The 26153-nt window shown below is 33.8% G+C and overlaps 1 protein-coding gene across 1 annotated transcript in view; it reads right to left on the minus strand.

Moving 5' to 3' along the window:
- LOC111054785 (low-density lipoprotein receptor-related protein 1) overlaps nucleotides 1-26153 on the minus strand; it is a gene marked incomplete in the record, with an annotated part of 225889 nt that overhangs the window by 99277 nt on the left and 100459 nt on the right. The window contains 6 exon segments of the mRNA XM_039442030.1: nucleotides 1219-1487; nucleotides 2048-2203; nucleotides 3519-3680; nucleotides 4174-4373; nucleotides 7405-7599; nucleotides 9321-9538. Coding sequence (XP_039297964.1) covers nucleotides 1219-1487; nucleotides 2048-2203; nucleotides 3519-3680; nucleotides 4174-4373; nucleotides 7405-7599; nucleotides 9321-9538 — 1200 coding nt within the window.

Genomic DNA, 26153 nt, shown 5'->3' on the forward strand with positions numbered 1-26153 from the left:
TTATTTACTTTAACCGGTTAAATACTTTACAGTATAAATTAAACTTTGCTAAAAATGTTCATGCTTCTTGAAAACATGAAATTCGCGGAAATTCCGCCTACTTGCTTCTAAAAGCAATTCGAACAATTTGAAGTTCTACTGTATGCATTTAAATAAAAAATTGGAATTTGAGAGAAAGTTAGCTAAATAATTTGAAAAGTACACAAAAAATGCCTTTACAATGAAATAGGGAGCTGAAGGTAAAAGAAATACAACTTTTGGTAATAATGAAATGAAATTAATTAATAAGCCTAGATTCCCACAAATCAATTGGATAGAAGGAGTGCCTGGTTATCGAAAATCTACATACGCGTATATACAGAGTGAGTCATATGTATGAGAACCCTTCAATAAGTTGAAGACTGTTGTAGATATAATACTGTAGCTTTCAGGATAAGTTATTGGTCGTGGAGTATTCGAAATGACGGCTGATTGAAGTTAAAAGTAAAAACTAAAACTTCAATCGGCCGCCATTCTGGATACAAGTATCATAGAACATTTTTATTGATGTCATCTTTCTTGTTTTGAAAAGGCCTTCAAAATGATGCACTACACAATGGATGTATACATTTCAGTTACAACCCATAATTTAAAAAAAATAAAACTTAAATCAGCCGCCATTTTGGATATAGCCTTAATAGATTTTTTTTATTGATGCCATCTTCCTTGTTCTAAATAGGTCTTTAAAATGATGTACCACACAATGGGTGTTTACACTTGAAATATTCGAGTTACAACTCCTAAGTCACCCCCTTATGGGTTGGAATTCAGTTGTACGTCAAAAAATGGAGTATTCGACCAATAACTTATCCTGAAAGTTACAGTATTATCTACAATAGTCTCCAACTTATTGACGGGTTCCCATACATATGACTCACTCTGTATAATAAGAAAGCATTCTCCAGGAGAAGATTTAGTTTTAACTCAAACTGGAGCAAGCATAAATAAGCAAGTATAAGAGATACAGTCTCAGCAAAGCACGCCAGTCATAATACACCTATCCAACTTAGAACGGACTACAGAACAGTAGCAACAATATTATTAATAATGTAGACAAGATACATGCTATCCTTGACAGTAATATTGAGCTGTTTCCATAATTTTCACCAAATCTGTATACAATAGACGACGTACGTGCAACCGGGCCTTAATATTGTAGGAGAGTATTTTGAGATTTACTTGTTGTTGTTGCAGCGGAAATAGGTGGGATCACATTTGTGTTGGGATGGGTCGCTGCAGGAGGGAGGTTCATCCTCGTTGTGGGGACAGTCGGGCTGGCCATCGCAGATCCACGTCTGCGGGATGCATCGGCCGTTGGGACACCGGAAGTGGGTTCCGGCGCAGGTGCGATTCGCACAAACCGCTCCCTCGTCTGAACCGTCATGGCAGTCGTTGTCTCCGTCGCACACCCATACCAATGGAATACATTTGCCGCTGTCACATGCGTACTGCAACACAAATCAACTCAAATAAGCAAATCTCAGGTTACAATAATAGTTTACTGAGTTTGTTTGAAATATGTTATTCGATAGATATAGATAAGAATTTTTTTTTCAATGAATTTGATGTTCAAACTATTCGCTATGAGCATATAGGTGGAGGGGACTTCAAAAACGTCGGGAGTTTTTTGCGCCGTGGCGGAATTTTCTCTAATTCAATTCGTCAATTAGGCCACAATTTAACACGGGGGGAGGATAGGGATGATGCATTAAAAACGCAAAATAGTTGTTATTGGAAAAATAACAGTAATATTAATAAGGCCTTTCTCCTATCGATTCCTTATTCCCAAAAATTAGTTGTTCGATAAAGAAATAGGTTGTAGCTTTCAATTAAAATTGGAGATTGCATGCATAACAGTAATGTAGATAGATAATATCAAACTGTCAGTATTCATTTTTCCTTATGAATAACGTCAATTCTAATTCAACTAATGCTGACGATTTGGAGCTAGTGTAAGTATAATTTGTTTACATAAAAACAGATAGAAGAAGTGAGAACCAGTTCCTACCTGATTTCCTTGACAAGTATTTGGTGGACAGTCGTGCTCGTCTTCATGATTGGGACAGTCCGGAATTCCATCGCATCTTTTGCTCAGATTTATGCAAAAATCCGATAATGTCCCATTGCCTGCTTTGCATTTGAATTGCGTCGCTAGACAAGTATACTGAAAAAAAAACAGTTTTCATAAAATCAAACTATTGATACAATTTTTGTAGTTATTTTAGAAACGTCCAACTTGGTGTAGTGGTCTGAGGCATTTCAATTCAGATTGCTACGCTTTGCCTGGTCATGATTCGAGTCCCACCAGTAGGGATGAATGTTTCATCATCTTAAAAATCACCTTCGCACAATTTATACTTAATAGTCTAATATATATTTTGCAGTGAAATATTTTTGGAATATTACGGTATATTACAGAAAACAGGTTTGGGCTATCATGCCTGTTGTTTCCAAAGTTATATTGCTTTTTCGAAAATAAATGAATAAATTACATTACCCACGCACAAGAGAAAAGCTTATATGAGCATCACCCGCAATCAAAAATATAGGCCTGAAAGTATAAACTAGAGTTACCGTAATTCGATTTTTTAATAGAATAATGTCTGAAAGGAGAACTGAAATACTGAAGTACTGTGGAAGCTTGGAAGTGCTTCTGACACACTTTTTTGGTTCATTTCATTCCCTGTTAGCATTTGGAGTTAATCTTTATTGGGGCAATTGTAGCAATTCCAGAAGGTTACTCTTCAAAAGAAAATAGTTAGAATAATTGAAAGTGTTAGGAAAAATGAATCATGTAGACAGTTTTGTAAAATTTCAAACAATGACAATATCTATATCAACTATATTTATATATGATAATTCAAAGTCAAAAGTAATTAAAAACATTTCAAAAGCTTTGGCCACTCATATAAAACAATAAATAACTACTATGAGTAAGACTGTAAATAACTATAAATAAGACTATAAATAACTACTAGAGTAAGATTGTCAAAGACACGCAAAAAGTGTGAGATGTAAGGGCCATGTTATACGAGCGCTAATGCCGTCGCACTAATGTCGCGAAAAACGGGGCATTATAAGATATTGGGCAATTGGTAAAAATTATCTTTTCATCAACAGTAAATTTTATACTGCAGTAAATTTTGATTTGATTGCTTGTTTGTATTTTAATGAAAATAAAATTTATTAAAAATGATCTATCTTCATTATGTAGTGTTTCAGTTGATGAGTCTTTTGTTATAAATTTTCAAAATTATCTATCCTGGCTTCCTATTGTTCTATCTTCTTTTTTTTACTTATCGTTTGTAATGATTGGGATGTGACCTAGTTTTATTTGTTTAGTTGTTTATAATAAGCTAAATGTTTTTTTTCCTTTTAATATGTTTATCATATGTGATTTTGTTTAACAGCAATTAATATAACATTAACGTTCATATTTGTTTAATCTAAAATATAAGAGATAATATTGTCATCCTCACCTGATGGCAGTCGTACTCGTCAGTTCCATCACCACAGTCTGAAACACTGTCGCAGAGCTGAGAGGGATGCACACACTTCTTGTTGGCGCACTGGAACTGGCCAGGAAGACACTCAAACTTTGGACAATTCGTTGGCTCGTCCGCACCGTCCCCACAATCGTCCTGTAACGTTCAATCATATTAGAAATTCTATAACAGTGCTGTTTTTGTAAAGATATAGGTTCCGGTGAGAAATGTTTTGTGGTGTTACACTGAAGAGTATTTTGAAGGGGGTTAGCGTCTGGAAAAACGTTTTGCCTCAAAAGGTATTTTAAAGCGAGCAATACATTGCTTCGATCGATCACATAATGGCTCACCTCAAGTTGAAAAATTATTGTTAATTTTTGACAGGTACACAAAAACACCGCTGGCCTGTGATATAAGAAAAATCATTAAACTTAATATATCAACGCAAAGATCCGAATGAAATTCAAGATATTGATATCAAGTAAATAAGTGGCACCATTGCTTATTGATATCATATTAGTATGTTTAAGGAAAGCGGTGACAACTAAAATATATTTGTCTGTCGTAGTCACGATATTAGTTTGTAACTAACTACAACAGTGTTATCGAGTTTTTCTGACAGATCATCTGACATCTGACAGATGCCTACCTGAGTGTCACACTTCCACCAGAAGGGAATGCACTTGTGAGCCTTTGTGCATTCGAACTGTGCGGAAGAACAATTGGCCACACAATGATCCCCTTCAGCCACAAAACTCTCGGGACACGCGCAGGTCCTCTCTCTCCCGCCAGGAGACAGCAGGCAAAGGGTCGAACAGTTGCCGTTGTTCAAGCAGGGATTCGGCTCAACTATAACCAATAATTGGAATCAACATTATTCCGCCTTCAAAAACACATAAAATTCAGTCTTCTAGTCTCATAATTATACTAGTGAGATACACTATAAACTCTTAAAAAGCTAATTTCTCCCTCCCATTCAAGCAATGCCGAAAGTATGAAGTCCCAAATATACATTTGAGACTATTTAAGCATGAGTTGCACAATGAAATAGATTACATTAGTATATTTCGCACCTAGGGCCGAAAATGAGATATTTCCGGCTCGAAATCGGTTTTTAAGTCCGAGGCCGTAGGCCGAGGACTAGAAAAGATTGAGAGCCGGAAATACATTTTTGCCCATGGTGCGAACGCTATTTTTCGCCACACCAAAAAAAACTTCCCAATATAAGAAATTAAAAAATAAATAAAATTCAAACAGCCTATTTTGATAGTTTGAATCTTGGTTATGACAACTTTCACTGTCAATTAATTTCAATATTACTAATTAATAATTTACAATAGTGACAATATTTTTATACTATTAATATTTCGAATAATTGTTTGAATTTTTATAGCTCGCGCTTTGCGCCTGGTGCAATATCTCATGGATAGATGGATGAATAGAATTTTCATTACTATTTTGAAATAATGTGATTAAAAAATTAATATAATTGCATATTTCACAGTTTTGTCTCAAAATATATCTAAAAAATTGATTGAAATTTAAATTACGGTAACTAATATAAAAAATAGCTAATAAAAGTCGAAATTCATCGACAAAAAAAAATGTCACTGACCGAGAGGTTCGAACCTAGACCATGTTTGTAATTCTCTGAGCTTTGATGTATTACGCCTTTACGCTCTCGGCCATAGCATATTTTTGATTGAAGAGGCCTGTAAGTCAGGTAACGTATGTAGGCTACTATAATATAGTGTAGGCCTATAGCGGCAAACTTGAAGCCGCTTTGCCGGCATTTTCACAACAAAATATTGCTCTGAAAATAGTTAAATCATAGAGAAAACATTCGAAGATTCAATCTTGAGTGGGCCTAATGTTTTCTCTATATGGTTTGATATTGAAGAAAAATTATCTAAAAGTTTTAATAATGAATTACGGAAAAATTACTAGGAATTTTTCAGTCAAGGCTGAGTTTCACCAGTAGGCTTACCTTAAACTTTAGATCTCTGCTGTATTTTCCTATTATTATTGTTGATTGTATTGCATTGAGAAGTGGAATTCGATAATAAAAAAGAAACAATTATTACTCTACCTCACTTTTAAATATTGATACAATTATTGTACTTTGATTTCAAATTCGATTCTTCACTTTTAAAGACTTGCGATACTTACCTTTCTGACAATGGACAATGCAGCCAACATATTTATATTGTTGAGGCTATGGAGATATCATCGTATTCTATTGTTTGATATCAAAAACACAATAATAAATATTAAATTATGAAACAGTAATTCATAAAATATATTATAGACATGATACCGCGATTCACGATACATAATTATATAGATTATTACAGTCGTTATGAGATTATCTCTATGATTTTTGCGAGATCGGACACGATCAGCTGTTATTCAAGGTCATTTTACAGCCCTAGGGCCGTAAAGTTTTACCGGCCTGGTCGGAAAACAATCACTTTCGGCCTCCATATGACGCACGTAAACCAGCTCATTACATCCAAGTGTGGCGAAAACAAATTTGCGGCCATTGGGGATACGAGGTACATGTTGGTCAAGAAATGGAGTTTACAGTGATAAATGCAGTCATAGGTAATCAATGTGAACAGTAAGTAGTAAAAGTTTTTAAATGAAAATTGAAAGAAAATTTTACTATATAATTATATTGAAAATACAAAGAGCATTTAAAAATATTTATGGTACAATATCAATATACGAGGGTAGACTGATAGTAATGCACACGTGCTTGTAGAGCACAAACCAAATAACCTTCAGAAGCGTGCCTGGTGGCATGTGGATGTACTATTTATCCGGTTCACGGCTGCACAGTTTGAAGGCGTTGAATTCATCCAGTTTGGATTGATTAGTGAAAGAATGATCTAAACGCGAATTAAACAACGCGCTGTTATGAATTTTTTTACTGCTGAGAAAGTGAATCCTAGTGAGATTCATCGTCAGAACATGACACCTTACTTTCACTAACCAAACCAAACTGGATGAATGCAACGCCTTCAAACTGTGCAGCCATGTAGAGGATAAATAGTACTTCCACATGCCGCCAGGCCCGCTTCTGAAGTTTATTTGGTTTGTGCTTTACAAGCATGTGTGCATTACTTATCAGCCTACCCTCGTATAATAATCGTATCATTCATAAGAGATTTCAAAACTTCCTATATCAAATGTTAATATTCATATTAGTCTAGGCAAAAAATGTAAAAAAAAGGTTTAGAGGGTAATGCTTGGAAGACATTTTCTGACCCCGTAGCTCTGATTAGGGTAGTAAGGAGGTAACAATGTCAAAAGTCCCCACCACCACCCCTGTGCTAAGGTGGTACCTGTGTTGGGGATGGTTTAAAGGTAGCATTTTTTGAGATTTTGCATATATTACATTTCTTTTGAGAAATATGCATGTTATGCTTATAGATTTATGATTCATATATCAAGATTATATATCAAATATTAGAATTCATAAATATAAAGAAAATAAAAATCTCAGTACCCTTTTTTTTGAAATATTTTATCACAACATGTTTCGGACATTTATGCCATTTTTAAGTGATATCAACGCGCTGATCACTTGAAAATGGCATAAATGTCCAAAACATGTTGTGACAAAATATTTTAAAAAAAGGGTACTGAGATTTTTATTTTCTTTATATTTATATTACAAGTAGCCCTATACAGAAAAGAGATTAGAATTCATGTTTTGAAACAACTGTTTTATGAAATTTGTAGATTCTGTAAGGGGTTTTATTCTTCAATGGAATACCTCTGGTTCAAGTTTGATTAAATACTTTTTTGTCCGCAGTCATAATCCTATTGTACTTTGTATTAGGATACAAAAAAAATGATTGTGATGAGAACTGACCTTTAGTCTGTCTATAAGGGTGATAGACATGTATATCCATTGGCCTGTGTATAGTCATTATCATAGTTTTGCAGTCATCACCGGTGTACTTATGACAGCGTTCCACAGTCTTCAATTCCCAGTCGGTCCAGTACAGATAGTTTTCAAAAACTGCTATTGCGAAAACGTGGTGAAGCTTAAGGTTCGGGTTGCTGGCTGAAAAAAATCAAATCAAATACATTTTTACTATCGCATGGGAACAAACAAAACGTATAGACTTATACAACTTTCGCTTAATAAACTCTATTAAGTTTCATTATTTTTTTTTATTAAAAAATGTCTGAAAAATTAAACCAAATATTATTATTAAGAATGATTTATGTCTGAAACTAGAAATCGACAGATTCAGAGATTGAGAGAAACGATTTAAAGAAACAATAATCGACAGAGTTAAATAAACCACAGAGTTATGTCCATGTAATGATTGCTCATGAGCTCCTTTCATGAGAAATCTTGTACAGTGCTTGAATAGTGTTTATTGTAAATTAATAAGATTTTCAATGGTTAATGGCTATTCCTAGTTTACTCTTATATTAACTATTTCAAAATTCAAAAGCTATTAGTTTTAGATTGACATATATGATCAGGTTACATGTTCCATCGAGAGCCGTTTTCAAATGCAAGTAGAATAAACAAAATATCATTGAATCAATTGAAAAATCAATGTCAATTTATTTTAAAGGTTTGCATTATGGTTGATAATTTAATAGTTTAGTTTTTCAACTGAACATTTTTATTGAAAACAGGATTAATAATAGATTTATGATCTAAGTATTATTAAAGAAAAACTTTCATTTTAATGAATAAAACACATATGTTTTTAATGAAATAATTAAATTAATGGGTTATTAAAATGGTGATCAGGTAAAATATGGTACAAAAACAATATTTTTTATACTAATATATTGGAGGAGGAACACATATGTACATAATCCTGTGTATAATACTACCTATACACATAAAATACAAAAACTTGATTTCAGTTGATTTTTCAAGAGATTGAAAGCTTAAGAGATAATGGAATTGAATTGAAGATGAATAACAAGCCCTAACTTTCAAAAGCGCCCCAGCCACAAACGACAGTGATACAAGTTTGAGGATCTGAGATTTTCTCAAGACTTGAGACCGGACACAGGGCTATCTACAGTTTAGATAATTTTAAAAGATTTCCCTCAAGTATTACTCGATGTTGACTGAACAAATAAATATCTAACAAGTAAATATTTTAATAGAATAAATTTCTATATTTTAAAAAAGGCTTAAGAGCTTGCAACAAGAAAATACTGCGACGTTATTTGCTTCGTATTTAATTTAGTGAATTGGAAGCAATAATTCTTAAGCTATCATTGCCCAGTTGCACACATAATTTCTATTAGTGTATTATATATAGCACATAACAGAAGACACTTTAAAGTTTGTAATATAAATTAAAACAGGAGACACAAGACATAAATAGATTGAAAACACTTAAAAACTTACATTAGAAATGGGGGAAATTTTCGGAGACTGAGTTTCCTTTCTCAACCGAGCAGACTGCAGTTTTGAATCCAATCCAATCTATTTATATCTTGTGTCTCCTGTTCTAATTTATTTATTTATATATATATATATATATATATATTATATATATATATATATATATTAATTAAAACTATTTTGAAAATTGATTTATATATAAAAAAATTAAAACAGGAGACACAAGATATAAATAGATTGAAAACACTTAAAAACTTACATTAGAAATGGGGAAATTTTCGGAGACTGAGTCTCCTTCCTCAACCGAGCAGACTGCCTCTGCCTTTGAATTTGAGTAATCGAGAATCTTAATGACCAGTAGAAAAGGAAAGTTTATAAACAAGAATGGCTGAATCAAGTACCTCTACTCATCACAATGCGAACGTTTTCTCCATCTAAATTAGACATTCCTATGTAATCTTCCCTAGCATCCGCCCAGAAAAGTTCATTGGTTTCATATGAGAGCACCAAAGCATTGGGCCATCCAAGGAATTTGCTGACGATCACTCTTGGATATGAACCATCCATGCCCATCTTGCCAATATGCGGTGATTCACCCCAGTCTGTCCAGTATACATATCTGCAAAAAACACAAAATATTGTTCTCTATTTTATTTTATTTATTTATTCCATTCCACAATTACAATATCAAATTAATGATTGGAAGAAAATTAATAGGATAAACCCAAAACTGTTTCTCTCCTTCTAGCCTCGGTTGGATGAAAAGCATTGATGTTACTTGAAGTAAGTAGTCCCAAAACGTTGCTCGTTACTAGTTAGCGGTATGAAATAGAAATTTGACATCGATGGTTTTGATTATGTGCTGACATAAATGTTGTTGGTCCATTTTTACAGTAGGATATGATTAACTAATTAATATCAGACATACTATGTATAGTATACTGTGCACTGTAAGTGTAAGCTTATTGAATACAGTCAGTCTGAAGAAGCCACGTGACATGGCAAAACACGTTTCACAGTAAATCAAACTGTAATTTTTACATATAAAGTACATAACAGTTTACCAGATGCGGATAGTTCTAAGTGAATCTCACTATAAAGAAATATTTCTGTTTGGAAACGTTTAAAATGAAATAAAATATTACATTGAACCTATAGTGCAATTCACTTTTCAGTCAGCATTTACAGTTGGTTAAATGGGTAGCATTGATGTTAAGTTTCTTGTTAGTAACAAGTAAAACCACTTTTTTAGGACTGTACGCAAGTCTCGTAAATTATAATATAATTAACACTATCTTATATTGAATATTCGAATTTCTATTTCTATTATCAAATAATACAATTTTATAATTGAGATGAAATATTTTTATGTTAATTTACAAATCTGAAATGATGGAATGAGCTTCATTCTGTCTTTGAACAATACAAAAATCAAATACAATCACCTGGATTTAAAATTACACTGGGAGTAATTTTTTTCATTTTCGCAGCTAGTTTGAGATTCCTTATACACGTTCTAGATCATTTAAGCAATAAAATTAATCCCATTATATAAAGCGAGCAATTTCTGTATATATTTTTATATTTGGTTATTTAAAAAAAACACTTCACTTGAATGGGCTACTTTTTTAAATTAATAAGAACAATATGGAAACTTGTAGTACCCTTTTTTATTTAAAATATTACAACGACTAGTTTCGACCATAGCTTGGGTAATTTTCAAGTTGAAATGTCATTTCAATTGTTGTTGACATTGACAAACAAGTTCACATTTCAACTTGAAAATTACCCAAGCTATGGTCGAAACTAGTCGTTGTAATATTTTAAATAAAAAAGGGTACTACAGGTTTCCATATTGTTCTTATAGTCCAGTCAATATAGAAATAAAAAAGGGGGTGTGCTTGCAATTTATATTGTAGCTCTGACTTTTTAATATATTATTTGGGTACATAAGAGAAGTCCAGAACCGATTTCTTCATGCAAAATTCCCTTGTGCTAGAAACAGGGTGGCCCAAAAACCTCGTATTTTCGGCTCATTTTCCAGTTTTCAGCTATTCCTGCTAAATCTCGTAATCGGACAGAAAAATTTGCTCTATCCTTTTTTCTAGATTATGAAATTCTGAATAAAATGAGATCATTCGAAACTCTCTATCTCAAATGTGTACTGAGTTATTGGGCCATATGAATAAAGTTGAGCATTTGCTTATACTTCTAAAATATGGAGCATTTGCTTCATTTTCTATGAATAAACGTGAGCAAAACCTTTTGCTCATGCTCATCAAAAAATAGTTTGAGCATTTGCTTAAAAGTAAAGGCTTTTGCTCAAAATTGTATGAATAAACTAGAGCATTTGCTCCACTTTTTAAGCAAATGCTTCAAAAAAGGTGAGTCTACTCTAGAGCAGCTTATCACCTTTTGCTCATAGTAAAATGGCTCAAATAATTTGTATGAGGAGATCACAGCCAATAGTTAAGAACTATAAACGTAGATTGAGAGACCCATCTTATCAGTTATTAAATCACCTACTTGATCTTCTGTCAAATTATGAGATTTCGCCTCAATCCAATTCATATGGAAACTAACTTTCGCATAATTTCGCACTATTTGGTATGCTATTCGGTGTATAAATAATGTGAGATAATCGGTGAATGTAGCCGAACATTGTAATCTTGTCACTTCATCATTCTCTGTATTTTTAATTGAAGTTGCTATTTCCTCACGAATTGATTTGAGTGTAGCTTGTAATTCATCTTTCTTAATAAATGCTTGCATTTCACTACTCAGATCATTTTTCAATACATAAGTTTCGCTAAACGTAGTTAGCAATGTATTCAAATCGTTTTTTGAAACAAATTGTTCAATCCCCTCCATAAGATTTGTCTTTATCGTATTAGTCATTGCAGATAATCGATCTTCTAACTCTTGTTTTGTTATAACAATGTTATTCAATGCCTGCACAGTTTTATCCAAATATTCCTTATCAACAGATAATGAATGAGTTTCATTTACTCTAGTAAAAAGTTCTGTGCTAAGCTGTTTCAATCTGGTATTTAGATAATTTCTATCTAATACTTGCAAATCTTTAATCTTGTCTGAGATAACTTTCAATTTCTCATCCAAATAATTCTTGTCAACTTTATTATCGTTGATCGTATTCAAGTGTGATCTGAATATCTCTGTTGTTGATTTGAGATCATGAAGAGAATTCTCCAAATTGATAGATTTCTCTTTAAGTCCCCTATCGATATTGTCAGATAACTGTTGTAATGTACTGAAGATGTGTTCCTTTTCGATCTTGTTCAATCCAATATTCTTAACTATATTAGATAATTGTGAATCTAAATACGAATGCAGAGATTCACTAACACCCTGTTGATTAATTGCCTGTATTATTCTCTCACTAAAACTGGTAAGATCTGGTCCATTCCATACAATGTCTTTCTTCGCGGCGACTCTCTCGCTTTTACCTCCGAATCTGTGCACGCTCATTCTGCAACTAAACAATAATTTTACCTTCACGCAATTCTTCTATAATTGATGCAATCTCAACATCATGAGCTGAGTGCCCAGCAAGTTCTGATGATTTTAATAAATGAAGTCTCTGAACCAATTCGTCATAGTTGTCATAATATTGGTAAATTCTATTGCTAGAAGTATTTTTTGCAAATTTCAATAAGCCAGAACCTCTCTTACTTGTTTTTTTAACAGGAAACAGCATTTGAATTAAGCGAGACTTTACACCACTGTTACGTTTCACATATCCTCGTCTATCCAAATGAACTTTTGTTATTGATAAAATCTTCTTGTATTTATTTAGATCTTTTTCATCAAAGAGATATGAATTTGGTCTTTGCGCAAATAACAGTTCTAATAGTCCATGTGTAATTCGGAATTTTTCGTTATCAATATAAAAGAAGTAGTTATCAAAGCTAACAACCATCTCACCCATAAAATATAATTTTCGGTCAGAATCGTAGGAAATTCCATAAGGAATCGAGTTATCCAATTTTTCACTATGAAATGTATACAAATATTGTGCAAGCACTTGATTCTTTATCTTCTTTATGTTACCGCTTGTATCACTCTCAAGCCTAGTTGAATTAAATATACTTGATTCGTTCATGCTTAGATCTTTTTCAGCTGCTGATGGTGATGCAACTTCTATTGTTTCATCATCATGTTTTTCTCCCAATTCCATACTTTCGTCTTCTTCTTCTTCTTCTTCTTCTTCTTCTTGTTCCTCCTTTTTTGGTATAAAACTCTGATCAGAGTGGTGAGAAGATTTAGTTTTCCCCATTTCAACTAAAGGTGTGATAATCGGTTTAAAAAGTTTTTCTCTGTAATTGTCAGATTGCTTTTCAAAATGTACAATGCTTCTATGTTTATCTCTAATAACTTTCCTCAATTTCTTAATCTTATCGATTAGAGCAACACTAGCGTTTTGTCTTCTACGAGACATCCTCATTCTTTCACTGCTACTCACTCTCTACTGAATGTCAATAAAGTTATCCAGACCCTGTCTATATTTTCCACTATTAGCTGTACATTCGGTCATAATAGTAAGAAAACTATGCTTCTTAGAATTCCACACATTTGAACACAATTTACTGAAATCTCTGAAGCAAATATCTTCACCCACATAGTCTCTATGTATTAATTTGAGTGATAATTGATCAATTTTGAATATAACAATCATATTTGCATTATCTCTGGTGAAATGTTTTTGTGTTGCACCATAACTTTGAATTAAATATGCTGTATCAATATTACGATGTCTACCCATAGTAAAATAATCTCTTATTTGAGGTGTGTGACTAAGTTGTAAATCATCGAATATGGCAAGAGAAAATTGTTTAATTTTATTCGGGTGGAGAATTCTCTCAGGAATATCATTGACATGAAATTCAATACCTTTCATTTTTGAAAAGACTTTTCTTAAAAACAAGTACTTATCTTGATATTGGCTTTTAGTATTTAAATAAATATGTTTAAATCTCAATCCATTTTTGGAAAAAATCAAGTTGAACAATAAATTCGTTTTACCACATGCAGACGGCCTACAATGAGAATTCTAGCGTTATGCGGTATCAATGTTCCATTCTTACACCATACAGGCTTTTCCTCTTGTGCAATTAACTTATCGAAATTTACAATGTCGAGTTTGTTCATGTTGAGAAAGTGAGATATACAAACAGAACTGTTTCATGTGTCTGGTTCACTCGGTAATGAAGCGTTTCTAGGTGACTAGATGTACTCACCCATTCAACATCTAGTCACCTTGTGCCACATGCTACTAGCACTTCTCTATGACAAAAATGAGAAATGAAAGAGCGAACATTCAATTCAAGTTGTTTTTATTTAAAAAACACACAATGTAAAGAATATTACAACAGATGTGGATAGATAATGTACATTATTTACATCATATGATCTTACTCTAATTATTTACAACAAATGTGGATAGATAATGTACATTATTTACATCATATATGATCTTACTCTAATTATTTACAACAAATGTAATCTTACTCTAATTATTATTATTTACTCTAATAAGTTCTCTCGATTTATGAATGATGGTTGTGGAAATCCAATCCATTTCACAAGCAACTTATCCTTATCTTGTCTCAATATTTTTTCTATCAAATAAACATTTCTTTCAGATTCATTCAAAAGCGTTTTTTTAATTTCTTCTTGATAAAACCTACCCTGTATTATCTCACCACTAAGATCTTCTAATGAGTAAGTGATAGGTCTTGTGGGATGTATGCTCACAATTCGGAAATATTCGGATGACCAATTCATTAGATATTTTTTATCAAATATCTGTTTCTTTTTAGAAATTCTCACAATATCACCTAGCTTATATTTTGGTTTCAACACTTTTAATTTGAATCGTCTATTAAATGCAGAGTTTAGTGATTCTAAAACACGTTTACGATGTTTTTTAGTTACATCTTTAGGTCGCATTCCAATGCTACTGTGTACTGTATTGTTATAATCATCTACAATATTTTGTAAGTTATTAACCCAGTTTTTACTCCCACGTTCAGTTAAAGATCGATATATTTTTGATTTTATTGTACGATTAAATCTCTCAGCGATACTAGCTTTCTTATCAGTAAAAACAGAATAATGCTTGATATTATACTTATCTAACAAATCTTTCACATGCTTATTAAAATACTCCTTCCCTCCATCTGTCTGGAAAAAACGCATATGTCTATTCTTACAAATAATGGGTTCGAGTGCATTATAAACACTTTGTGCAGTCTTATTCTTTAAAGGTATACAATAAGCGTACTTAGTAAAACAATTAATAACAACTAAAATATAACGATATCCTTTATTGAATTTAGATAAGCTACCCATCTCAATCAGATCTGATTGATATAAATCGTTCTCATTCTTCAACTCATATCTGCGTGTGGGGTAATTTACACGTGCAGCAGAGTGAAGCTCTGCTGCTAATTTTGCTCTAATATTACTCATTCTTCTTCTTTGTGTGAAGACACGCTTGAAACAGAATTCGATGTGTTGGTCACTAGCTCGTTACACACACACTGATCTGTGCCATCAGTTTGCTATTTTGTAGTGACCGAATGGTAATGTATCGATTCCGTTCTCTGCAATAAAGCGCTTGTCATCGAACGGGCTTAAACAAACCTTTGCGCATTCAATTTGATGCATGTTATGATTGAAGGATCTCAACATATTACATTTTTCTATATGTTGGCATCGTTCAATCAAACATTTCTTATACAAGTCAAAACTAAGTTTTCTATTTTTCACATGTGTCTTCACACCTTTTGCTACACACTTATTTACAGTTTCCTCCTTCTCATTATTTACAAGATATGAATATAATTTCGCCCGTAATCCCAGAAAAGATTTTAAAGGAAATGAAGCTGCCTCATCCTTAAATTTCCCTACAACTTTATTCCTCTCATTGGAGAAGCATTCGTGCTCAGCTGGGTAATTTGAAGTGTCAAACAATTCTAGATTTTCTCTTATCAGTTGGTAGACGTCGGGTGTCTCCAATGATAAGAGGAAGCTATCTGTATCAGTCATACAGAGCTGGATGCGTTGCCATGGTATGATTTTTTGCAATTTACAATAGAAAAAATCATACATGTGCAGTTTACTCAAATCCAGGATGCAGAAACCTGAATAGATTGGCTTATTCATTTTTAGTTCCAACTTTCGCGAGAAAACCGCAATCACATCCGAACTTATTATCTGCCAGCGTTTACATAGGGGATTTGAAATGTACTTATCTAGACGCTTGGCGTCTGTGATAATTTGAACATTACATTGATGCCGATTTCCCTGTATCGATTTCCCGAAGCATAAGTTACTCATCTGTTTAAAGAAGGACACTTCAAATTTATTTTTCGCGGCTTGCCTATTACAGGTATTGAACTCAATGTAGTTCTTCAACCAAGGCGATTGGGAAAAGCTAATGACTCGATGTACCTTTGTTAATTGCAATCCGAGTTGAAGGTACAGTTTCAAATTCATGTAATGAACAATGTACCTCTCTCGATCAAAAAGTGTGTTCATGAGTTTTTTAGTCAGAGTTTGACCGTTCTCATTGGTTTGGTACTCGGAGAACAATTCGCTAGGAGGAATTTGATGAAGTGGAGCGAGAGGGAAATTGGCATGCATATCATGTAACTCCTGTGGGTACTTGAGATCACATTCAATTACATAACCAGTTTCTGATTCACTCTCCAAATTTGTAAAGTCAAGAGCATGGATTTCTTCCTCTGAGAGGAACTTGAAATTTCCATAAGGTAAGAATTGATTCATAGAGTGCGCATACAAAGAATTACAATCTATATAAAGCAAATAGTTACTTGGTTTTGTGGGATCGTATGTGTCAGGGATGTGTTTGTTATTGGCTTCGCAATAACGCTTGCCAATAAACGAAACACCACCGCGCATTCCTGATTCAAACAATAGATGTATATCAGGATCGCTAATCAATTGGAGTTCAACCCGGGTGAACTTTAACATACAATTCCAAGTGTAATGAGCAAGCGAAAGAAAATGAGTCACATCGAGGCCATATGACCTAAAAAGCGTTGACCTCATTTCTTCGAAAACCTCAACTAATAGCATGACGTCTAGGCACAGATAGAAATCATGATACTCGCCGAGAGATTTCAACTTGAATGTTGAGAACACTCTTTGTGCATGCTCATATTCTTTGGGGGAGAGGGGTGTATCGTTAAGATCATTATAAAAACATTCTATCGGAGGGAGAGAAGTCTCAGCGAATTTTTCAGGGCAAGATATGTACGAATAGGGATATACTCCTTTTTTCAACAATAGTTGCCTTTGTTCGAGATCGGGGTCATTAAATACTGAAAACAGTCGTTTGAACTTCGATTCCATATCTGTACTATCTACCAAGTTGCGCACTAATACTTCTAAAGATTCATTCATAAATTTATATGAATCTAAAAACTTGATTTTTCCCACTGTCAATGTCAAAAATCTTTCTGATGTATTGGCGATACAGGAAATTTCTTTTTTACATTTTCCGAGAGCTTTTAGAATAAAATGACTGTCAAATCCGCTAAAATTATGGAAGTAACAGCTAATCGTATCGTCAGTTCGAGTATTTAAATTACACGACACATGAGCAGCACACAAAAACTTTCCATTTTCATGTGCATGATGGCGTACCTTTGTGTCTGTTTCGGTAAAAACTTCATCGCAAAGGCCGCACTTATCAGCGTTTTGAAATTCGCGTTGCTGACGTTCACTTAAATGCTCCATCGGAATTTCACATTTTATATCTGCACTCAATAAATCGCCCAGTTCGATTATTTCCTTGAGAAATTTCTCCATGATCTTTTCATTGATATTACTCGATCTATAGAGTACTGGCCCGTACGCGATATCCCCATTCACATCAATTACAACGAAACAATACCCGCATGGAATATGACGCGCCGTTTTCTTGGTGTAACTTCTGGTAATAGGTACATCCTCAGATTCATTATCATCCATATTCACAACAAATGTTTCCAAATCCGCGTAGATTGTATACTTTTTCTTCAAAGTCGAACCGAGTTTTCTAAATTTGATTGTCTCACCACGTTTTGGGTATGAAGTTCTCTGAGACTGGAACTTTGAACAAAGCTCTAGATGTCTCATCAAATTTGCTTTCCCATCACAATTTTTAGATTTGTTTGTTGTAAATCTGTGAAAACAGAAATTACAAACATCTACTTGTGCTTTAGCTTTCGAAAGGTGAAAAGAAGACGCGACAATCCGTTTTTCCCGTTCGCGGTGTTAATTAAACAAAAATGAGTTTTTCCTGCATCGCCTTTCAACATTAAAAGATTAATTTGGTATTTACGCGTACGGAATATGCTTGTTCGATAGGGGAAAAACTTTTTGTTGTCATACGCGATAACATGAATTGCGATGTCTGTATTGAGAATTTCAAATTTCTTTATGTCGCGATCGGTGGTTGGGAAATTAACTCCGCGAGTGTTCAGCCTGTGAGCAAATTTGCTCAAATATTTCACCGTTAAGCGACTGTTATTCGGTTTCTGGTGAAAATAGGCTAGAACACTCCACAGAAAACACTTTTTATCAGAAAGATTTTTGATATTGATAACACATTTCTTATTCTTGATGAACTGGGGTGTTTGAATATAACTGCTTGTGTACATTGGATTATATCTAATCACATTTACATCAAGCGAGTCGATCTTCTTCAACACCCACCCACTCCCAAATCGAACAAAGTTATCGAATGAACTTAAAATTTTCCTAACTGCTAACATAAATTGTTCATTCAATTCGTCATAACTCTCCAAGACATTCATGCCTATGGCCGAGTAGCTATGAAGATTCACAATGGATGAAACAGCTTCGGATTCCTCTGATTCTAAAACTACCATCTTATACAATAATACATTTAATACTAAAAACCATTTAACATTTCCTTCGAAACGTGCAGCGTGTTCTCTTATTATCTCGAAAACACGAGCTTTCGAGTTTTGAAGCACATTTTCAATGTCAGGTGCTACGTTTTCGAAGGAAATGCGATGGCGAATTGCTCGCGAACTCACGCCTCCAACTCTGTGTTCTCTGCTATGCTCCATCTCTGCTACTAGCGGGTTACTGAAAACAAACAAAGAATATATTACTATGGCACAGAATTAGATATAAAAACAAGTAAACATTAATCTAAAAATCAGTTGTGATTTAACAAGCTGCAAGTACAGTGCAAAAAATGCTATCACAGGATCAGATTTTCATGCACGAACGATTGAGGTTATTAACATTTGATAATCGTTGGAAATTAGAATCGAGTCTGTTGTCACCTCAAAATATGGCTAAACAGGGTTTTAAATTTGTGCGAGCACCTGACGTTGTTCAATGCGTGTTTTGTTCAGTATATTTAGAAAATTGGTTGCCAACAGACGATCCTAGTAAGGAACATGAACGATGTAGTCCAAATTGTGGATGGCGCAAAGAAGATAATATTTCATGTGAAGAGGAGAATTTCGATAATAATATTCTACGGCAATATGAAGAACGAGTTTTAACTTTCCATCGTCCAGAACCATTCAAGCTCTCGGTATTTATTAATAGAGCAGACTATTTTGCAATAAATGGATACTTTTTACATGAGAAATCATATCTGCAATGTGTATATTGCAAATATATTATTGAAAATCCTTATGAAAAAGTGATACATGTTCCATTTTGTATATATAAAAAGATGAGCTATAATGGAAAAGAAACGACAAATGATGAAAAAGAAGATGCTGTGGGAAAACAAGCTGGATATTGTACAATATGCACTCTGTTGTAATCGAGATATTAGTGATTCCTAAGTGCATTGTAGTAGTAGTATCAGGAAAGAAGTAACTTCTGAAAAATCATGATTAGAAAAATAAAGAATTGTATCATACTTACATGCAATGAATGATGTGCTGTACTGTCTCTCTCTCTCTGCTTACACTAGTTCTTCATACGTCTTTCCTCCTCGAAGACTGGAGTGATTATGCAGTCTCGAACTCTGTGAAATCAACGAACATAATGAAAATCACAATAATATTGAGAAGAAATTTAGCAAGTCAACATGTGATGTTAATTATGAAAATTAATGAGGAGATTACATTCGAAATATTGTTATTCGAGATATGTGGAAGTGAGAATTCGAGTGCATTGTGAGAATTTGATATTTTTTCTCTGAATGCAACTTGCTGTACGTGTAAGAATGCATTTGTATGTCAAGGATGTGACAAGCGGGAAAATGCACTATCTCTCACTCACCCTAAAACAGAGAGAGAGGAACGAATGAGTATATAAGCGGCGGTCATTGGATTTGCCAGCTTCATTCGACCACTAGTCACGTTTCACACATATCCTCGCTATCATCATCATGGAGTCCACACGTGAGCAGTACATCCTTCCGGATACACCTCCTCAACAAGAACCATCATTCCCATCTTACTGGGCAGCGCAAGCTGCGCGGAAGAAGAAGATTCCTTCTACCACCGCTGCTCCCCCTGCTGCTGTCGCATCCGACCCCGAGGAGTCGCCCCTGAAGAGACGTGGAGTCTTCGTGGAGAGAGGGATGAGCGGCGATGAGCTCATTATACCAGACACACCACCACCATCTCATCTAGGATGGGCACCGAAGCGAGTGCCGCTAACAACAATTACCACCAACAGACAGCAGGGGAAGAGAAAACTGCAATTTCTGGAGGAGGAAGAAACCAACTTCGTACCCCCAAAGGTTAGTTATTTCAAATATTATTAACATGTAATGTGAACAGATAATTTTAAATAATGTTGTCATCCAAAAGCTTGCTAGTATCTGATAAATTTCTTACTGAGAAAAACTAATTTCCAATGTTCACATTACATGTACTCACATTGGAGTTATTGATGAATCTGATTTGAAAGACAATTTCTTGATAACGAATATAGGAACTTAATTCAACTTTAGAGATCAGTCAAGATGTACATTCGACTACATGAATATGATATATTCATTTGAATTGAGCATAAATTGTTTTATGGAATCAAGAAATATAATTATTTGAAGTGATTAGGTTGAATGCATGCTACTATCTAATAAGTGAGAAAAAACTAATTTCCAATAGATGTCTTTGTACAATGCACAATGTGATATTAAATGATTAGAGTTCAGTTAAGATGTGTATAATTTTATTTTTGAACTGATCAAGCTTACTAGTAGTTCAGTCAAAAATTGAATAAGATGAATATTTTGATTTCATTATTATTATGATGCTTACATATTATTTGCTATAATATTGAAGTGTTAAGAAAATTACTGATTTAGTTGATAGTTATATTGTGATATTAAATGATTAGTGTTCACTTAAGATGTGTATAATTTTATTTTTGAACTGATCAAGCTTACTAGTAGTTCAGTCAAAAATTGAATAAGATGAATATTTTGATTTCATTATTATGATGCTTACATATTATTTGCTATAATATTGAAGTGATAAGAAAATTACTGATTTAGTTGATAGTTATATTGTGATATTAAATGATTAGAGTTCAGTTAAGATGTGTATAATTTTATTTTTGAACTGATCAACCTTACTAGTAGTTCAGTCAAAAATTGAATAAGATGAATATTTTGATTTCATTATTATGATGCTTACATATTTTTTGCTATAATATTGAAGTGATAAAAAAATTACTGATTCAGTTGATAGTTATTTGTTGCAATGAAAGAGTTTGCTTATTAATTTGATTCACTATTGGATTCTGCAAGAAATATTATTTCAATAACTGATATTACTCACTTTGTGTAGAGAATGTCTTGTCAATCCGATGATATCAAGTTGAGATTATGACAATAATCTGTTGATCACAAGTAGTTGATAATCTGAAACAAATTATAATAAAGTTACTAATCATAGATTTTCATTTAACAGAAACATATGTCTGAGAACACCTCCATGGCTCCGCTACTGGAGGAGGCAGCCGCACGGGATGATGATGATGATGATGAGGACTTCATCACACTCATCAATAAACCAACACCAAAACCGTGGGTACCTCTCCGCGAGCTGGCGGAGGATGTTCCACATGGTATAATCTCAGTGCGGGAGGAAACGAACCATCACGGTAGAAGAATTATTTTGAAAATTAATATTGCATCTACGAAGAAAATCTCTGAGGTATACCTCCCTCAGAGATTTTCTTCAATAATTTCACCTTGCAAAGTTGTAAAATTTAATTCTAACTGTAAAAATTTAGGAATAGTAGTGAAGCATATAACCGCTACATGGAGCGACATTAAGATTGTTAAAATTTAACAATCTTATTCTCATAGCATGTAGTGGTTATATGCTTCACAAGTAGTATATAATGTAAATATTGTAGTGTTTGATAATAAATTGTAGTATTGTTTTTAAAAAATTGTTCTTAATTCTCACCTGTCAAAGAAGATGTAGAATAGTACACTGTTCACGCAAGAATAGATCCTCTTGTAACCGAACACTCAATGACTGTAGAATAGTTCGTGCAAGAATAGTAATGCTCTTGTATAGTCATTGAGTGTTCAGTTACAAGAGAAGCTATTTTATAGTTGCTGCTGCGCGCGCATGCGCATGCACCACATGGCAGTCTTGACCTTGTTGCGAGATTCTCCTCCATCTGTTTGCGCTATACACTCACTATAGATATAGCAATCTATTTTTATCAGTATGCTTACAACAGTTGAATGGAGAAGTTGTGCAATGAAGATAATCATATGGAGAGTTTTATTTGTTCTTCTCTTTATAATATGTTGTGTGAATATGCTATTACTTTTCCATATTGCTTTGAAAAAATATGATTCAATGCAAAATGATAGTAAGAGAATATTGGAATCTATACAAAATGTACGAAATAAGATTAGGGATTTGGAAACACCTCAATTGATGCAGGAATCACTGCTAGTAAAAAATCATACATTATCTTATATCAAATCATGTGTCAATTCATCAGATGCTTCTCTCGATGTTAGTCTAAGACATTGGTATAGATTATGATTGATGAACGTTCAATTCTTTGCAATTCTACAAAACTTACAACATACTTAACAAGTGTGTTAATAAGACACATCATGATGATAGAAAATTGTATTCCCTATTGATTAAAACATACCAACTTTGTAGTAATATATAAAGCACATAGTGAGACAATTTCTTTGTCTCTCGATTGAGGTTAAGTGTTTGATTAATTAACCTCAGTCGATGTTCAACTATTGAGTTGAAAGGTAATAAAAAATGGTATGTAGAAGAAAGTTATCTTCTAGGAAACGAGGTAAAGGAATCTTGAGTTCGGCTAGCAAAATTGTCAAAGGTATAGCAGGTACTGCGGGGGACATTACATCAACTATTATAAATAAATTAATAAACGTATCCCCCATTGAATCCCATTTCCCTGGCTACCAGTGGTGTGGGCCTGGCACCAAGGTTAATGAGAGGTTAAAGAGAGGGGATCAAGGTATAAATTCATTAGATAGGGCCTGTAAGGTACATGATATAGCATACACTCAAAATAGTGATAATAAGTCGCATGCGATTGCAGACAGAGCTCTTGCAAACACAGCATGGGAAATATTCAAGAATCCAAAATCATCTCTAAGTGAAAGAGCACTTAGTTATCTTGTAACAAACGTGATGAAAGCTAAAGCAGCGTTTGGCGGTGGATTGAGAAAGAAGAAGAAGAAGAAGAGCACAAGTGTTGGGAAAACTCATAGCAGCTCGATAAGGAAAAAAGCTATTGCTCAGTTGAAACAGCATATTGCAGGTAGAGGTTACTATTTGAAACCGTACCCTCCAATCTCGAGAGGTGGTCGTATTTTGATTGGGCCCAACCCCACATCCTCCTCCTCCTCACCATATGGTGTAAGTTTATTCCCAAAGAAAAAAGAGTTAAAAAACGTAGAACGACAAAGAAGGTGAAAAAATGAATATCGATGGTGAATTGTCCAATCACGATCTAATAAAATGGTGTAAATTATTACAAATTCCCCTACGAGGTGTATACATGATAGATACATTACCTAATAATTTTGATAGTTGTAATCTTCAAAATGCAAAGGTCTACTTGAACTCTGACTATTTTCCTTATGAAAACCTCCTTGGTAAACAAGAATTGATGTACCGTATGTTTTTGGATTTTCCCTCGGCGTACTATAACCATAGTATCAATACTGAGCTTGGAACAGAGATTGATTTTGACACATTTTGTACTAAAACACCCCTGATTGTAATTGACTGTTCACATCAATCTTCTCATTTGAAATCCTCCACAGATATTAGAATAGATATGGAATTTAAGGAAGCTGTACCTCCGAATACTTCCGCTTATTGCATTTTAATCAGTGATCGTATCATGGAATACACTCCCCTTACTTCCATGGTGAAGGAAGTTCAGTAATTTCTTGATAGAGCACAAGCTATATAAGTATTGCATTTTTCAAATTTTACTCATCTGAGGTTTTAGCTTTGATCGGTTAACATCTAGAATGTCTTCTAATTCTGAGAAGAAAACATGCTCTATCGGGATACAGTGCGATCTTGATAAAGAAGACAGCATATACTATGACTCAAGATGTAGTACGCCTATAATGTGTTATAATTCTGAGAAGAAAACACAATCTATGACACGCAGTGTGATCTTGACACCGAACAAGACTTCTTCTACTATCACTCAAGATGTAGTACACCTAAACCACAGGAGGAGAATGGAGGAGGAGGAGGAGGAGGAGGAGGAGGAGGAGGAGGAGAAGGAGAAGGAGAAAGGAGGACAAAGGAGGAGGACAAAACAGCACAAGAGGAGGAGGAATCCTCCTGTAAAAAATTTGCAACAGTCGACATGCATTGGTTCAAGGGAACTTCTAATCAAATTATCGTGAAAGAAATCGGAATCGTAGATCAGCTAAATAGCTTTGTTGTGTTACATTTCAAGTCGCCATTTGCAAAGTCGGAATTGAATGCTAAATTGCGTAAGCAAGTAACATGGGCTGAGAAAAATTATCACAAAATACGCTGGGAAGATGGTAATTTTATTTATACAGACGAATTATTGATATCTTATCTTGAAGGATATGATAAAATCTACACAAAAGGTACAGAGAAAGCTAAGTTTCTTAGAAGGTTACACAAAAACGTATGTTGTTTACCGGATGAAATTGAGAAACCAAATTTTTACTACTTTACAAGTTCTTGGTGTTATAATGCCTGTGAAATTCATCATCGCAATCCGCACGGTCGATGTGCGTTATTCGCAGCAGTTCATTACAATACTTTGATAATGAAAAATATGGACTCATCTCCAAATTTGATGTGTGAAAACAATAGAATGCTTAGCATGAAAAAATGTCAATTCTATTCAAATACAGAAAAGAAAAACTTTGCAAGATATGGCTTTTTCTATAACGGAGAAGAAATTCAATTTGTTTATTGTAAGCAAGCATTGAAATATCATACTGCTCGTGTATGTTGTATTGGAGGGAAGGCACAGGAACCGTTTAATTTCTCTATATTAGTACCGACATATGTATAGTTTCTTCATTTGCTCATCATGGACCCGTGCAAGTGGATGCAAGCTGATAGTGAATTGGAAATGAGGTTAGAAGAGTGTATTGATTGGTATGATGCCTGTGAAATTGCAATTAAACATTCAACTCATGAAAATCATCATTTGGTGAAACAACTAAAAGACATTTTCTTAAACACAGTGAATTTGAACGATATAAATGATTATCTATGCTATTACAGGCCTCATAAACTGTCTGTTAGTAAACTAATAAAATTGAAGAGGAAGTGATGAACAATTGTAGTGAATTGTGTAAATAAATTATAGTGTATACTCGATTGTTTCATTGTACCTACAATGTCTAAGTTTAATCCTTCAGTATTGCTTTGTTAGTTGAGCTAAAAAGATCTCACATGCGTTGAAGCTCAATGCTATAAGTGTGCAGATACAAGTAGTTTCTTATCGCGTTTCACCTGTACATACACTCAACTGAAAAATATGGTTGATTGTTATAGCTTTTCAAAGTTCAAGAAACTATCTCGTCTCTTGATGACAATTTCATTCAATGAATTTGATCTAATTGCAAAGAATATTAAATTTTCAACGGGTGATGAGGTGAGTGATCTTGCATTAACAAAAACAGAAAATCTTCACTTTCCAATTCTATCTGAAATTTTTGAATTATT

This window comes from Nilaparvata lugens, chromosome X, assembly GCF_014356525.2.
Source record: "Nilaparvata lugens isolate BPH chromosome X, ASM1435652v1, whole genome shotgun sequence".
Classification (NCBI taxonomy): domain Eukaryota; kingdom Metazoa; phylum Arthropoda; class Insecta; order Hemiptera; family Delphacidae; genus Nilaparvata; species Nilaparvata lugens.